The sequence below is a fragment of the Bos grunniens genome, chromosome X (genome assembly GCF_055505025.1).
Source record: "Bos grunniens cultivar Pamir isolate PY7600 chromosome X, Bosgru_T2T1.0, whole genome shotgun sequence".
Taxonomy (NCBI): domain Eukaryota; kingdom Metazoa; phylum Chordata; class Mammalia; order Artiodactyla; family Bovidae; genus Bos; species Bos grunniens.
The window spans coordinates 21,327,908-21,345,953 of NC_141194.1; the positions used below are offsets into that span (position 1 = coordinate 21,327,908).

Sequence of the window (18,046 nt, forward strand, 5' to 3'; positions counted from 1 at the left end):
CCTCTGTCTGCAAAGATGTATCTGAGCAAGTGCCTTCTGACCTGAGAGTTTTGGAATCTGTTTACTTGCTTCTAGGAGGTCAGGGAATCGTGGCTTTGGGAGGATGGGTTGACTGTGTTCAGAGTTCTTTTCTCCAAGGACACTGAGGGTTTCTTATTGGTGAGTTAGAAAACATCTAATGTAATGCTTATGCATCTGCAAATATTGTTGTCTGTCTTTTGTCCTTGTGTGGTCTGCAGTATGACATTCGACAGAAGGCTTTGAAGCTCACGGCAAACAGTATGTACGGCTGCCTGGGATTCTCCTACAGCAGATTTTACGCCAAACCCCTGGCTGCTTTGGTGACATACAAAGGAAGGGAGGTAAATGGTATAACATTGCCATATCTAAAATGAAAGTATTTTAAACTATATATATTACGGAGTGGGAGAGCCAAAAAGTTTGCTTCCTAGTAATACAGCTTCAAATATCTCTTTCTTAGGACAAATTTGAGCGAGATACGTTTTTAAGTAAGGATTCATTCATTAATCCAATTTTTGTGTATGTGTAATTATTGAGCATCTGCTGTATGCCAGGGATTGTTCGAGGTACCAGGGATAGAGTGTTGAGCAAGACATAAAAAGTCCCCTTGTTGTGAGGCTCGTATCTACCTAGAGCAAGGGGTATAGAAAGGGCTTGGGGTGGAGAGAAGGTCATTTGGGAAATCAGACTTTAAATATGTGAATAAGCAAATATAAAAAATAAGACAATATGATAGAAGTAATGCTATGCAGATAATTAAAACAGAGTGGTAAGTTGAACACTGTTAAGGTGGCTGGCTGGCTTAGCTTGGTCAAGGAAGTGTTCTTTAGGAGGTAGCATGAATGAAGCCTGTGATGTAAGGAAGCTAGTTTTCTTGTGGATATATTAGGTTGGAGTGTGAGGGAAAGGAAGAAGTCAAGGAGGGTGCCTCCATTTTTGTCTTTTAGCTGGTTAGCTAGCAAAACCATTTATTAAGAAGGGGAAATCTGGGAGAGAAGTTCTGTCTTGGATATGTTACCTTTGAGAGTTGTAATAGATCTGTAGGCATTTTAAGTAGGCAGCTGGATGTACAAATTCCTAATTGCATGAACATCATCAGAACTGGAATTACAGATTTAGAGTAACTGGTTTTAGAAAGATGGGCTACATACCAAACAGATTGGAGGTGCTATCCCTCTGTAAACACTAAAAGCTTCATCTGCTTTAGGACCGTGTGCGTGGATTTTCCTTAGTTTGTAAGAGAATAGTTATATTAGATATTAAATTCCATTTAGCTCTAGTAAAATACTGATTTCTGTCAGTGGATTTAAGACTACTTGGTCTTAAGGAGGTAGTGGTTATAGGCAGAATACTCATGCTGGGGACCTGGAGTCAGAATCCTCTATAGAGTAGAGGTCGGCTCATTACAGCTTATGGGCCCAATCCAGCCTGCCATCTGCTTTTATAAATAAAGTTTTATTGGCACATTGTCACACTCATTCATTGAAATATTGTCTGTAGGTACGTTTGCAGTACAGTGGAAGAGTTGAGTAGTCAAGATGGAAATTTGAATGACCGGCAAAGCCTAAAGTATTTATATCTGGCTCTTAAAAAAAAAAAAAAGCTGACCCCTGTTCAGAATCTAGATTCAGTTTAGTTCAGTTCAGTTGCTCAGTCGTGTCCGACTCTTTGTGACCCCACAGACTGCAGCCTCCCTGTCTATCACCAACTCCCGGAGTGCACTCAAATTCATGTCCATCGAGTCGATGATGCCATCCAGCCATTTCATCCTCTGTTGTCCCCTTCTCCTCCTGCCCTCAATCTTTCCCAGCATCAGGGTTTTTTTAAATGAGTCAGCTCTTCGCATCAGGTGGCTAAAGTATTGCAGTTTCAGCTTCAACATCAGTCCTTCCAATGAACACCCAGGACTGATCTCCTTTAGGATGGACTGGTTGGATCTCCTTGCAGTCCAAGGGACTCTCAAGAGTCTTCTCCAACACCACAGTGCAAAAGCATCAATTCTTTGGCACTCAGTTTTCTTTATACTCCAACTCTCACATCCATGCATGACTACTGGAAAAACCATAGCCTTGACTAGACAGACCTTTGTTGGCAAAGTAATGTCTCTGCTTTTCAATATGCTATCTAGGCTGGTCATAACTTTCATTCCAAGGAGTAAGCGTCTTTTTTTTGTCATTATTATGCCATGTTATTCTCTTTTTTAAATATAAATTTATTTATTTTAATTGAAGGCTAATTAATCTCATGGCTGCATTCACCATCTGCAGTGATTTTGGAGCCCCCAAAAAATAAAGTCAGCCACTGTTTCCACTGTTTCCCCATCTATTTGCCATGAAGTGATGGGACCGGATGCCATGATCTTAGTTTTCTGAATGTTGAGCTTTAAGCCAACTTTTTCACTCTCCTCTTTCACTTTCATCAAGATGGTCTTTAGTTTTTCTTCACTTTCTGCCATAAGGGTGGTGTCATCTGCATATCTGAGGTTATTGATATTTCTCCCGGCAATTTTGATTCCACCTTGTGCTTCTTCCAGCCCAGCATTTCTCATGATATACTCTGCATATAAGTTAAATAAGCAGGGTGACAATATACAGCCTTGACATACTCCTTTTCCTATTTGGAACCAGTCTGTTGTTCCATGTCCAGTTCTAACTGTTGCTTCCTGACGTGCATACAGGTTTCTCAGGAGGCAGGTCAGGTGGTCTGGTATTCCCATCTCATTCAGAATTTTCCAGTTTATTGTGATCCACACAGTCAAAGGCTTTGGCATAGTCAATAAAGGAGAAATAGATGCTTTTCTGAAACTCTTGCTTTTTCAATGATCCAGCACAGCAGTGCGTGTTGGCAGTTTGATCTCTGGTTCCTCTGCCTTTTTTAAAACCAGCTTGAACATCTGGAAATTCACTGTTCACGTTTTGCTGAAGCCTGGCTTGGAGAATTTTGAGCATTACTTTACTAGCATGTGAGATGAGTGCAATTGTGCGGTAGTTTGAGCATTCTTTGGTATTGCCTTTCTTTGGGATTGGGATGAAAACTGACCTTTTCCAGTCCTGTGGCCACTGCTGAGTTTTCCAAATTTGCTGACATATTGAGTGCAGCACTTTCCCAGCATCATCTTTTAGGATTTGAAATAGCTCAACTGAAATGGCAACCCACTCCAGTACTCTTACATGGAAAATCCCATGGACGGAGGAGCCTGGTAGGCTGCAGTCCATGGGGTCGCTAAGAGTCGGACACGACCGAGCGACTTCACTTTCACTTTTCACTTTCCTGCATTGGAGAAGGAAATGGCAACCCACTCCAGTGTTCTTGCCTGGAGAATCCCAGGGACGGGGGAGCCTGGTGGGCTCCTGTCTATGGGGTCGCACAGAGTCGAACACGACTGAAGTGACTTAGCAGCAACTGAAATAGCTCAATTCCATCACGTCCAGTAGCTTTGTTAGTAGTCATACTTCCTAAGGCCCACTTGACTTCACATTCCAGGATGTTTGGCTGTAGGTGAGTGTGAGTGATCACACCATCGTGATTATCTGGATTGTGAAGAATCTAGACTAGACGTATGTAATAGCACTTTGAAATGATGAAAACGTTCTCCATCTGCAGTATTGAGTGTAGTAGCTGCTGGCCACAAGTGCCTAGTGAGTGCTTGATAGCTGGCTACTGTCAGCCAGCTGAGGAAGTAGAGTTTGAATTTTATATAATTATAATTAAAATTAACCTCAAATATCCCTATGTGGCTAGTGAACTGCTGTATTGGATGATGTAGATCTCACTGGCATGAAATGAACAGGACTTTGAGAGCTGCTCTTCTGTTGGAAGCCCAATCTCAAAGACTCTTGAGGGCACAGTGAGGGAGGGCAAGACATGTATTGGACACCAGCATAATGTGAGACAGTTTCAGATGCATTCTTCAGTACGACCCCATAAGAATCAATTGATAGAGGTAATTGTGTTCCCATTTTGCTGATAAGAAAGCTAATAAACTCAGAGGTGAAGTGTAACAAGTGACTTATTTGAATGGGAATCCAGATCTTCCTGACTTGAAAGCTCTTGCTGCATGAAGGTTGTGTGCTTGCTCCATCTCAGGATGGCTTTCCTGACGGCTGCTTTGTATTCTACCTCTTATTCCTAGAAGAACGCCTTTTTCAATACTCAAGACACAAGCCTTTTTTCCTTGAGAAGATATAGGTGTTTTAGGGGCTTATTGAAATGAAGGAAGGATGTCTTCATTTTCTTAGGCTAAGTTTACTTTAAAATTATTTAAATTTTATTTCTGTGTATGTATCCAGTGGCTTCTGATAGAATACCATCTTATTTTTGTATTAGGAAATGCACTCACTATGCCCCAACTGGGTGATAATACATGGGTTGACTATTGAGATTGGATCAAGGTTACTCTTAAGTTTCTCATGAGAGGCAATAGTTGACAATTTACTCCCTTGGAGAGTGCCTCTTGCTGTTGGGAAATCCCTGTTGTTACATTTTCTGCATTGGCTCAGAAATCCACAAGCTTAAAAGGGCACTGTTGATAATGATAAGCCCCAAATTTGTCCAATGATCTCCCCCACTCCCCTAATCCATTGTACTTTAAGGGCAGTATTTTTGTTTAGCTCAATTTTTAATAGGGAATTGAAACTCAATTTTTATTTTTCTGTTATATAAAATGGAAGAGTAACAAATCTTACTAAGTATTTTGTTTAAAAAAAAACCCTACTCTCCCCACTAAAAAAAGAATTTTAGATAAATCTAGAAATAATCATGTGTGGTTTAAATTCTTGGTTTCTGCTTTCCCCTTGTCTCTTTCCCCTTTGCTTCTTCCCACAAGTAAAATATACAGCAACTGTGGGAAATGGGCCTTTAAAGTAATGTGAGGTTAATGAGAAATAATAATTACACAGTTGCTTCCTGGAAATCTTATTTGAAAAGATTCAAAGCCATGTACAGAAATTATTTCCTATAATAAAATTGATTGTAATGTATTGGTGATAATTATTAGCACTGGCGGATGGAAGTATTTTATGTGATAATCTGTCTGTAGGTTTACTGTTATTTTCCATATGTTAGGTCTTTGTGAATTCAAGAATCTTTTGAAGATTGAAGACGTAGGAGGAATGAAGTGTAAAAAGAGAGTCAGTTTGTTGAATTTTGAAATATTTCTGTGACTTATCAAACTTGTTTTTGTACCAAGAGTAGACCAAATAATATAGTAACCTGAAATATAGTAATATAGTAACCTGAAAATCCTAGAAGTTGATTGCTTTTAAAATCCTTGTAGGATAAATTAGATTAAGGTTCAAGTAGAAATTAATGAGAAGGAAACCTGGTAGTATGTCACCAGAAAAGACTAACATTTTGCGTTTGAATATGGATTAATACACAATCTGGGGAGGCCTTAAGCCCCCTCCCCCATTTTATTTTTAAGTCTATTTTGTGTGTGCTCAGTTTGTTGGAATCATGCAGGTTTGGCTCTGGTGACCTAATAATTTCTGTAATCAAATGTATTATGGCTGCTAGAGTACTCAGAGTAATTACTAATTGTACTTTTAAAAACAGGTTTATAATAAAAATGCTAATAGTTATGTCAAATGGACATCAATATTGTCTTTTCCCAGGTGTGATCTTTCACACTTAAACTCTTCTATGATTTTTAATTGCTCGGCGGTAGAGGAATTAGTTAATGGTTAAGGAATTGTATGAGGGACCTCATAGTGTGCAGATTATTTAAAAATCATGAATTCAGTATTTCCAGAGAAGTAATATGGAAAGCTAGTTGATAGATATTCAGAAGTGAATCTACATAAATACCATCTATATTTGTGTTTGTTCTCAGTGTATTTGCAGAGACATAAAAAAGATACTGGGTAAGTTGATAGCACTAAGTGGATGTATATTTTAAACCACAGAGAAAACAAGACTAGGTAGTCAAGTGACTGGTGTGGTAATTGAAGTGGTTGTTCACTAGATGGCGATAGACACCCTGAGATCATTAATCAATTAAGGCTTTATACTGTGAACAATAGTGAAGGCCATTTAGTGACACAAATCTGTCCAGATTTTTCACTTTTATTAATTTGGAATTATTAAAGGACCAAAGGATTGTAATAGTTTATTTAGTGTTTAAAATAATGATGGTCTTTGAATAATAAGTTTTGTTGATTGGATCAATCATGTAATGTATCATAGCAAGCTAATTCTTCTATCAAAGAGCAAAATTCACACTTCTGGCCATGGGGTTACAATACATAACTCCCTTGGTCACAGTATTAGGCTAATCTAAAGAGAATTGAAATGATTTTGATGTGTAATTTTGCCTCTTTGAATTTGTTGGCATTTTTTTGAGGGATTTTTAACTTTGTACTTATAAACATACTCATTGCATAATTCTTAGTGTAATGGTAATATTTGTCTTTATGGAATAATTAGTACTTATTGACGTTGGTATTGTTTTATTTCTGCACTCTGTTATTTCTGTGCCCTTGAGAAAATGATTTTTGGTCTGGATTTCTGATTGCGTTTTAAAGTGAATGTGTGCTCTAATGTTTGGGTATAGAGCCCGTGCATTTTCATTTTCTCACCCAGTAGGCTAAAATGAGTCTTTGCCAGCCTGCTTGCCAACCAGTTGTAGACTGCCTAGCTTTTAGTTGCGTTTGGAGCTGAAATTTGGGCATTTGAAAAATGTGTCCAAATCATTACAGGAAAACACTACAGTCTGGGCAAGCCTTCCTAGGAGTCTCTTGGCCACAAGCTAGTGCCTGTCAAGAGCCCTTCAAAATGGCCCTGGGATGGAGGGCTGGCTGTAGCCTTCGTTGATGTCAGTGGCAAAACAGAATGAGTTAATAGGCAGAATCTTATAATTAAGTGCTGAAGAGACTTTCTGATTTATCTGCAAATAAGCAAAAGTTTCACATTGTCAATGTCTTTTCTTTAAAAAGCCTAGTTTTAACAAATTAAATGCAATAAAATATTGTAGAGACAACTGAAGACCCTTTCCTCCATACCCTCTCTCATTTCTTTCTTTTTTTGAGGTACCTGCTCTCTCAGGTTAGTTGTGTCCTTTCTGCCCAGGGTTTTTTGCTTTCACAACAGATAATGTGTACCTATATATGTGGTGCCCTAGAAGTTTTTACCATTTATGTGTCATGCTATACATGTGTTTTTGCAGTTTGCCAAAAACAGTAGGAGAAAGTACCTATTCTGTACACCAGTTTTTAAGCTGGTCCATGTTGATACAGTTTCAGACTTGGTTTATTCATGTTACTTATTGTGTAATATTTCAGTGAGTAAATATAGCACAGGATATTTTTTATTCTCCAGTTGTCCATGTTTTTAGGTTTAATTCTTTGCTACTGCAAATAGTGCTATAGTAGACAGTGCCACCTGTGCGAGAGTTTCTCCAGGGTATTACTAGGAGTGGAGTTTGCATGGCCACAAGCATTATATGATATTTTATTAGTGGGAGCAGTCATTTATCATGGCAAGCTAATTCTTTCAGAAAGTTAAATTCATCATATTTATGGCCATGGGGCTATGATACATGACTTCTTCAGTCACAGATTAGAGGTTAATTTAAAAATTGTTGTTCAATTGCTAAGTTGTGTCCAACTCTTTGCAGCAAAATGGACTGTAGCCCCCAGGCTCCTCTGTCAATGGGATTTTCCAGGCAAGAATACTGGAGTGGGTTGCCATTTCCTTCTCCAGGGGATCTTCCTCACCCAGGGGTTGAACCCCCATCTCCTACATTGGCAGGCAGATTCTTTACACTTGGTCACCAGGGAAGCCCAGTTTAAAAATAGTTGGGAATAATCTTGCTATTCAGTTTTACCTTTTTGAATTTGTTATTTTTCTGTTGAGGGGTCTTAAACTTCTTATGTACTTGTAAACATACTTGTTGTGTAATTCTTTGTGTTCCACATCTTTGCTACCACTAGTTATTATCAGAATTAAAATTTTTGCCAGTCTCATGAGTGTGAACTGATAGCTCATTGTGATTTTAATTTACATTTCCTCAATATTAAGGCGAGCATCCTTTCATGTGTTTTAATGCTTCAGTTTTCTTTTTTCAGTGTGATTTGCTTGTGCATGTATATCTTGTTTCACTGAATTGTATGTCTCTAAGTATTCTTAGGTCAAAAGCTAATTCTTGTTTGGTCATTTTTGTTACAAATACCTTTTAGTCTGTGATTTGTTCTTTAACTGTATTGTCTTTTCTTGTGCAGAAGTTTTTAAAACTTATTGTCACATATTTGATTTTTTCCCCCCTTGTACACTGTTTTGTCTTAGGAGATCTTTCCCTCCTCCAATGACAGAGACATTCTGTCTTATTTTCTTCTAAACTTTGCAGACTTTGGCTTTTCTTATTTAGGTGTTAAATCCTTCATGGAATTATTTTTAGGGATCGTGTACAGAAGAGGTCTAACTGTATTTGTCTTCTTTGCTTCCTGTGGAGTTATTGAATCTGTTCTTCTGTTCTGGGGATTGATAACCTATAAATCATGGGTTCACTCCTGTCTGCTGCCTATTTTGTGTAAAGAAAATTTTATTGGGCCACAGCTACACCTACTTGTTATGGCTGCAGCTGTGCTGTGTTAGAATGGCAGAGCTGATTAGTGCCCAGATAGACTGAATGACCTACAAAACCTAAAATATGTACTTTCTGGGCCTTTATAGAAAAAGTTTGTGGACCTCTGATCTATTAATAAAAGAGAGTCATGTGTAATGTTGAAAGTTTGTTTGGGTTTTTCTATGAACGTATTTTTTTGCCAACTCAATAGAAAAGTCACTCTGATTTCTAACAGTAGCAGTCGTAGTAGGTTAAAGTGGAGGAAAGTACAAGTAGTAAGAAGGGAGGAAAATAATCTTTTGGACATCTATAAAACCTGGATTTTGAGGTTTCACTTGTTTATATTGTCACATGAGAACTTTTCATAGAAGCAGAGGGAATGTCTGTGACTCTTCTCAAGTTGTATGTGACATTTTATGTGTCTGCATATGTGTGCTTTCAGGAGGAAAGGGTGCATAGCATTTATGAGAGTCTCACAGGACACTGTGATGTAGAAATACTAAAGAACTGCTGAGTCTTGTATTTCATTTCTTCCCTCTGCTATAGGTTGAGAGGACACTTTAGTCTTAAAAATATATGTTTTTGTCACATGGCAGTATGAAGAATTTTCTTGCCAGACCAGACTGGTGGAAACTGTGTGGGTGGTAGGAGGGAAGAGTTCTAATTCTGTCTCCAGAATTTTAATAGCCACCATTAAGACTACTTTTAACTTCAGCTGACCTACTAACATTTTGAATTTTTTTAGTATAAGAAGTTAATTTCTCTTAAGGCTGAAAATGAAGGTTTAATATATTTTGGCAGAATATATTTAATGTTAAGAAAAGTAATATCCCTTTTTCAGTGATCACATATCACTTACCACTTTGAAGTTGTTTACATTGTACAATTCTAAGCCAGAAAAACTTTTAATTCCCTTTTTATTGTTGTAATTCAGGGATGTTTGGGTTCTAAATTCTTTGCAGTTCTTCATACTGTTCTACCTTGTTAATTCACATCTACTAATTCAGAATGGGTGGTAATTCAGATGGAATGAGTTAAAACTCTTCATAGTACAAATTAATGGTAATTTTAGAACTAAGGTTCTTTTTATATACTTTTAACTTCTATAGAAACACCTGTTTTCAGTCAAGCAAGAGGCATCCTAACTGCAGATTATTTATAACTTTTACTAAAAAGTTGATGAACTTTTACTAAATAACATCTATTTTTGCTTGTCCATTTGTCTGTATCCTTTCTGAAACTGGTGAAAGTATTGTTGGTAAATATACAGCTAAGAAGAGGACATACCTTGGAAATACCCCCATGTAAGGCCAGTTCCGATTATGATAAATTAGACATTCAGTAATTTGAGAGAAGTACAGTGACAAAGAATTTCAAATATATAGAATAATTTGGAGACAAGTGGGTTACATTTAGGCCTGGTTTGCATTTATGTTTTTGGAAACATATAATATTTCTTGCAAGTAACTAAAACTTTAGACTTTTAAAAATAAATTGAGAAGAATCTTATCCTTCTCTTAATGGTTGGAACCTATCATCTCCAAGATGCCTGTACATGTGGCTTTGTGTGCTCTTGGGTTTTGAATGTTGAAAGGGTATGGGTTTAGGAGGACACAGGCGGTCGATGTTAGAGGCAGCTGGGAAGAGGGAACCAAAGTCAAGTCCTGCCTGTGAACTGGCCTGGGTCTTTGTCAAGAAGACCTCCCACCCCTCCCAACACAGTGTACCCTTGGGTGTCAGCAGCAGACAGGTGGTCCTGGGGCTGTGTGGACTGGCCTTTTCCCTCTTCAGAGTCTTCTCAGTTCTAACCTTAAAATTGTCAGGATTTATTTCATTAAGGAAGGTGGAATTTCTTTATTCCCAATCAAAATTAGGGCCTTTTTAATTTTTTTTAAGTTTTTTTTTTTTTTTAATTTTATTTTGGCTGTGCAGGAGCTTTTCTGTAGTTGCAATGAGGAGCTTCTCGCTGATTGCAATGTGTGGGCTTCTCACTGTGGTGGCTTCTCTTGTTCAGAGTATGGGCTCTAGGGCATGCAGGCTTCAGTAGTTGCAGTGTATGGGCTCAGTAGTTGCGGCTCCCGGGCCCTAGAGCACAGGCTCAATAGTTGTGATGCACAGGCTTAGTTGCTAGTTTGCTGTGACCCTGGGTTCATGCTGACTTAGAAGTTTCTGCAGTTATAGATGGCTGGATGTGGAAGAGATGCATTTTTAATATAGGATCTTGATTTTTAAGTCTAATTTGATAAGAATGGCCTGGATACTCAGAACAAAAAAAAAGAATTCTTTATACATTTTGAGCCACTTTGAGAAGACAGGGGTGGTATTTTTGCTTCGACATTTTGCCCATTTAATTCCTGAAACCACAGGGAGGTGGCTGAGGACGAGGAGATAAATATTACTATCAGACTAACCTTGTGTTTGCACCGCTGGTCTCTGCTCGAGCAGGTTGAGTCTCATTACTCTGACTTGAATCACAGAAACTGAGGCCTGGAAATCTTCCTTTCTTCCCCACCCTCTGCCACAATGAGTGACTTCCTGTTAACCCAAACTCATTCCTCTTTCTACTTACGTGAACATTTTCTATAAACCTGTTTTGGTGTTTGTTTCTTTTTCATGAGCCGCGTGTTATTTGACAGGTGTTCTGCAGCTCCTTGCTTTGGCAGTGAACCAAGATGACAGAGCAGTAATGATTTTGAAAGTGCCATTCCCTCCTTGTTAAGACACAAAAAGAAAAGTGTGAAGTTTTTAACCACTATTCACCAGTGGCATAGAAACTGGCGTAAGTTTAATTGTCTGGTTCCACAGTCAGCCTGCCTAGATAATTTCCTGGATAATGCTACTCCTAAGGAAAGGGGAAAATATCATATAACTTTGCTTTTTTTTCTCTCACATCCTTCCCCCCACCTCTTCCACAAATTGCAGATACGAATGGATTATAGAGAAAGGATTGTTGTTATTTTAGTCGCTGAGTTGTGTCTGACTCTTTGTAACCCCGTGGATTACAGATAGCCTGCCAAGCTTGTCTGTCCATGGGATTCTTCAGGCAAGAATACTGGAGTGGGTTGCCATTTTCTTCTCCAGGGGATCTTCCTGACCCAGGGATCAAACTTGTGTCTCCTGCTTTGCAGGTGGATTCTTTACCACTGAGTCACCAGGGAAGCCCAGAGAAAGGATTACTGTGAACCCAAAATACTGATCTTTCCTCCAGCTTTTCCTTTCCTCATCTGCCCAGGTAGTAGATTTGGGGGCGATGTGGTCGCACTCCACAACCTTGCAGATTTCCCCAGCCCCCAAATGGATCAACCACCCCAGTGTTTGAATTTGACGGTGTATAAGATATCACCACACCATCTCCTGGCTTCAGCCATGCTGGGGACACTTCTTGTTAATTGGAAGAACCTGCTTTTGACAGCCCATGCTGTATGGTGGCCTGTGCACACTCTCTCAGCAGTACAGTTAGACCCTTCAAAGATACATCCATCTTACATTTAAAAGCAAAACAAGTCAGTTGGACTTATTATGGCTCAGGACTGGTTAACTGAGGGCAGACTAATAGAGTTAGTGCCTTCTGTTGGCATTTCATCCCTTCAGTAGGCAAGCGTGAGCCTGTGTCAATTTGCCATATCATAAATACGGTGTGAAATTACACTGAGCCAAGTTTGGTAAGTTGTGGGAGTTTTGGAAGGCGGGGAGAAGAGCGGCTTTCTGTACGTGTGTATGTGGTAAGAAGCTGTTTGATTTGAAGCCAGAGATTCCTGAGCCCTGTAGTCATCGCTTTAGAGATTTTGTACCTACTGTGAAATGTAGTGCCACTGTCGGGTTGTACAGCTGTCCTCGTTTCCTTTTTGTTACGAATTTTTGTGGCTCAGTTGGCTGGTGTCCCCTTTAAACTTGAATGTATTAGATTCTCAGAATTTCAGTTTTTTCTTTGAGAGCTCCCTTCCTCTTTTAAAAAAGCAAAATGAACTAGAATGTAACTGAAGTGAATCTCTATGTGCATTTTGAAAAGAACAATAAAGCATGAGTGATTTCCAGAAATGATTTATGCCTGGTGTTTGGAATAACTAATTGTTATTTGCAGGTTTGGGTTTAGTTTTTCTATTACCTATTTTTATCGACTTTGTTTTTTTACATTTAACAGAAGATTGGCTCTTTTGAGGCTAGTGGTGAGAGTTTCGCCTTAGGGCTAAAAGTTGAGTGGGGATGGGAGTAGAGCACAGATATTAAGTTTCTGTCATAATTTGGAGTGTTAGACACTTGGCTATATTTGTTTCAGGGGCTTTTCACCCCTGCTAACTTAGCCACAGGCTATATTTTCAGCCCTGTGCAGGAGGAGACTGTGCCTTCCACAGGCAGGGAGGAGGAGGCTTGGGGAGGGGGCACTTGGGGAAAGGAATAAGCTCATGGTCTATTAATAAGGTGCATTGTTCTTAAGGCCACATGTAATATTTCTGTGCACCCGCCAATAGGGTAGGGTGTATGGTCTATTCAGGTTGAACTGTGTGGCACGATGCAATGGTTGAATCACATGAAAAATCTGAATTTCTTCTTTAATGTTGTCCTGACAGGGCAGAAAAAAATGACTTGTTTTCAGAAGATTGGCTTAGAGCAGGTGAATATCTTTAATTCAATTACTGATTCTTGCCTCATAGCCAGAAATTCTTCAAGTAACATTTGCTGTGTGTCCCACAGAGGGAAATGGAGACAAATGACATTGCTTGTGACCTGCAGGCTTGAGGCGAAAGCCTTAGGTAATGATTCCAGTAAAACTAGAGCTAGAGCTTGGGAGGCTGAACTCGTGATTCTGTAGTAGTAAACAAGAGAAAGGATCTGCCATAGATGCAGACACCACGTGAAAAAGCCTGAATGTCTCCTGAAGGAAGCCTGGACTGGAAACATGGGTGCCAAGCTCATTCACTGTGTGTTTTCTGTGTTTGACTTTGAGTAAGTCCATCCCTGTGAGCCTCTGTCTTCACATGTTAGAGGGTGCTGGTTGACAATGTCTGCTGCTGCATACTCCAGTCTCAAAGCATGTTACCTTGGAAAGCCCGTGTACCATGGTCTCTTGTCACAAATGAAGAGGAAGGCGCCAAACCCCCACCCAGTTGGGCCTGGTACTGGTGTGTTGGGGACATGGTGGTAAATCTGAGAGTTCAATGGCCTTATCCTCGTGGGATTTTATTCTGGTAGTAGAGAGCCAGTAAGCACATTGTCCAGTGAATAAACATGCTGACCCAGGAGAAATAAGTGCTGAGGCATGGAACAGGAATTTTTGAATGCTGATAGCAAAGGCCCTCTGAAGAATCAAAGCACCCAGACTGAAGAATCCAAGGTTTCCTGAGCATGTGACACTCAAGCTGAGGTCAGGAACGTGTGTGCAGGAGTTAAGCTAAAGGGTTAGAGGGGTCAGCATTCTAGGATGAGGGATGACTTGTGCAGAGGTCCCATGGTGGGTGAAAGCATTATGTCGTCAGGAACTGAGAGAAGGCTGCTGGAGCTGGGCGGAGTGTAGAGGGGAAGAGGGGAGTGATGGGAGATGAGGTTGGAGAGCAGGACAGGGGCCCCACTGTGCAGGCCTAGCTGGCCATGTTGAACAAGGAGGGGGGTGTTAGCAGGTCCTTTGTGGGATGGAGGGATTGACTCCTGTTTACGTTTTGTGATGGTCACTCTAGCTGAGTGAGTTGGAAGAGTCTGAGTGGATGAGCGAAACTAGTTAGTTGGCTCTTATTTAAGATATTCCAGGCAAGTGATGGTGGTAGCTTGGCTGGTGTGATGGCACCCAAGACAGGTAGAAGATGCTGACATTATGTGTTAAGAGAAGAAGAACCAGTTAAACCTGGCAGCATCCTGGATATTGAGCTTAGGATGGGAAAAATACCTAGGTCAGCTTCAGGAGAACTCCTGACCTGCTGAGTTGTGCAGGCTGACAGATGGCAAGCCTCTCACTGAGGTGGAGTGTTGGGAGATGCCTGTGTTTGGGCCCGGGGGAGGGAAAGATGAGCAGTCTGATATTGGACATGTTCATTTTGAGGTGGCAGGATATAAATTTGGGGATCATTTGGTGAAGTGCGATAAATTTAGTCATGGACGTAGATGGGATTACTTGGGGAGAGGAGAGAGTGGAGAGAAAAGTGGGCATAGGGTTCTTCCTGTCTTTGGGTCCCCAGTGTGGAATGGCCTGGAGGAGGCAGCACAGAATGAGAAAGGCAGGAACACGACATGTTGTGGGAGCCAGGGAGGAGCATTTCGGGGAGGAGGTGGGTGCTGTCAGAAAGAGACGCTGGTGATAGGCTGGAAAATTTCGGGGACATGGACGTGATCGTTGATTTCAGTTGGAGATGTTTGAGTGCATCTGTGGCGATGACCATAATTGCTGTGGGTAGATATCTTTTTTAATTTTTTTTTTTTGTAGTTTTAGCTTCCCCCCCCAAAAATGTAAAAATCGAATTTCATACGCTGCAAAAAACTTGTAAACTAAACAAACAAATACGAAAGTGCATTCTCTTCTGAGGGATGTTTCTAATATTTCATAGGCTACTTCAGTGTAGATTACGTACAGTGAAACCCTTTGTAAAAAGCCACGACCTTCTTGTGGCATGCTAACAGGGATGGACCTTGAAGTCAGGACACTCAGTGAAATGAGCCCCTCACCAAAGACGAGGACCCTGTAGGGAGATATTCTCATTCTCCCCAGTTTATAGATGAGGGATTTGAGGTCCAGAAGAAGTAGCTTGTGAAACATCCTAGCTAAGTGGCAGCCCTGGAATCCAGGCCTCTCCTCCCCACCCCACCCCTCAGGTACACGCGCCCAGCCTGCTTCTCCACCTGCTGGTTTTATAACCTCTCCGAGCCGCAGGTTCTTTGTTTTTTCCTCATGGTAACTATCCAGGGACTTCCCAGGTGGCTCTATTGGTAAAGAATCTGCCTGCCAATGCAGGAGACACAGGTTCAATCCCTGGGTTGGCAAGATCCCCTGGAGGGAGGGCATGGCAACTCAGTAAATGTGACCTTGGCTGCGGGGGTGTCCCCCCCTTGAGAGCCACTCTTACCCCGTCTACATTTTTCTCTCTTGAATGCTGAAAAGTCTACTCTAATAAGGCCAGTTTATAGGCTGTTTGCCAAACTATTTTCTGTTGTGTTTTTACTTTGCTGTTTCTTCTGCATTTTGTGCCTTTGTCCACCTACACCACTGATTTTGGCTGCCTGCTTCTCTTTCTCATTACTCATTTTGCCTGAGTGATTTCCTCTGACCTCCCTCACTTTTTAACTCAGTGACTTCAGCTTACATTTAATTCGTTTAATTTACTATGTAGATTCAGGAGCCTGCAATGTTTTTTCATGTCCCCCAGCAGCAAGTAGTAGTTGACACAAAGTGGCAAACACCAGCCTTTTGTGTAATATTTAAGAACTTGTTATCTTTCCTGTCACTTCTTAGCCCAGTCCTAAGATGCAGTTGGGTTTCCCAGGTGGTGCTAATGGAAAAGAACCTGCCTGCCAATGCAGGAGATATAGGAGATGCAGATTCGATCCCTGGTTTGGGAAGATCTCCTGGAGGACAGCATGGCGCCTACTCCAGTATTCTTGCTTGGAGAATCCCATGTACAGAGGAGCCTGGAGGGCTACAGTCCATAAGGTTGCAGAGTCAGACATGACTGAAGCGACTTAGCATGCACAAGATGCTAAGTGACCCCTGCCAGTCTTACCTTCAGAATAGTCAGATTCATCCTTTTGGCTCCACAGCCACTGCCACCCCCTCTCCTAGTTCAGAGCCACCATCCCTGGCCAGGATCACCACAGCAGCCTGCCTTTGGTGTCCTTCTTCCGCTCTTGCCTCCTCTGATCTGTTCTCCACGCAGCAGGTGATCTGTATTTTTAATATGTGATTGCATCACGTCCCTTCCAGTGGCTTCCGTCTCAGTTCACCTTGACCTCCTGGGTCCTTCTTGGGTTGTTTCACCTCTGCAGTCACCTTCTGTGCTCCCGGCCTGCTGCCCTCCCCACCCCCACTTTCCCACAGCTCGTTCAGTTCGGTTCAGTTCAGTCGCTCAGTCGTGTCCGACTCTGCCACCCATGAACTGCAGCACGCCAGGCCTCCCTGTCTATCACCAACTCCCAGGGCTACATTTTCTTTGAGTTGTACACACATGTTCATGGCCGTCCCTCCTTCTGTCCCTCTGTAGAGCCCTTGTGCTCTCGGCACCACTGCTGGAGCCCTCCTGCCCAGCTGCGTTTTCCTTTCACTGGGTCTGGGATTACATGGTACTTTCTTGGTCCTCTACCTAAATAGGTCCACTCATCCACTTCCATCTCTCATTTAAAAAAATTTTTTTTCAACTTTCTATCATTTACTTAGGCTGTGCTGGATCTTCATTGCTGCATGTGGGCTACTCTCTAGCTGCGGCTCCCGGGCTCAGTAGTTGTGGCGCAAGGTCTTAGTTGCTCTGAGGCATGTGGGATCTTCCCAGACCAGGGATCAAACCCAAGCCCCTTGCACTGGCAAGCAGATTCTTAACTACTGCACCACCAGAGAAGTCCTCCTCTCATTTTTAAAGAAAAGTTTTTTTTTCTTTTTTTTTTTTGCACTAAGTTTCATAGAGTAAAATAACATATTTGTGTAGCCATCTTCCAGAACTGATACATGTTAAGATTTTCTTCTAATTGCAGCTTTTCTTTAAATAAAAGAAAAGTCTTACTAACAGTTAATACCCTCTGCATGCCTGCCCTTCCCATGTTGCCTCTTTTTCCTCTCCAGAGGCACCTGCTATTGTGAAGTTGATATGTATCTTTCCAAAATGGTGTGCTTTCCTTGCCTTTGAATGTGCCCATTTAATGTATGTAAATGATATTTCATATTTGAATTTGAAACTTGCTTTTTTGCTCAACATTTATATTTTTGAACTGTATCTGGGTTGGTACATATAGATCTAATAATTGATTTGAACTGCTCTGTAGTATTCTATAAGTATTTTGCAATTTATTTTTCCATTTCGCTAGTAATGGTCATTTAGGTTGCTAATATTTCACTGTTATGGAGCATAGACATTCTTGTATTTGTCTCTTTGTATATGTGTGTGAATTTCTCTGTTGTGTTCTTTTCTTGCTCAGTACCCTATTTCGTCCCCATCTTGCTACTCGTCATTCTGTACGAACTGATTTAGTTTGTTTTCATGTTCACATTCATCTTCCTCATTAGACTGTGAGCCCCATTGAGGTAGGAAGTTTGTCTTACTCACCCCTGTCCACATAGCACTTCACATGGACCTTGGCAGTTAGTAAATACTTGGTTATTGATATTTGTTGTATTAATTCAGCTACCTGCTTTCCATCTGTCTTGTGTGCTTCATCTCTAATTTTTGATCATCAGTTTTAGACTTTTGAAGAAAGGTGAAAGCTGATGAATTGTCACTTTGTACGTGTAGTGAGTGCAGGTGATTAGGTAAATCTGGGGTGGAAAGTTGCTGAGGA

General features: G+C 40.8%; 1 protein-coding gene across 5 annotated transcripts in view; it reads left to right on the plus strand.

Moving 5' to 3' along the window:
* Positions 1-18,046, plus strand: part of POLA1 (DNA polymerase alpha 1, catalytic subunit) — a 295,794-nt gene that overhangs the window by 50,420 nt on the left and 227,328 nt on the right. For all 5 annotated transcript variants that reach the window (XR_015159734.1, XM_086389392.1, XM_086389396.1 and 2 more), the window contains exon 26: positions 240-362. Coding sequence is in view for 4 of the 5 variants with exons in the window: in XM_086389392.1 (XP_086245518.1) it covers positions 240-362 (123 nt within the window). In the remaining variant the exon portion in view is untranslated. The remainder of the gene's footprint in view (positions 1-239; positions 363-18,046) is intronic.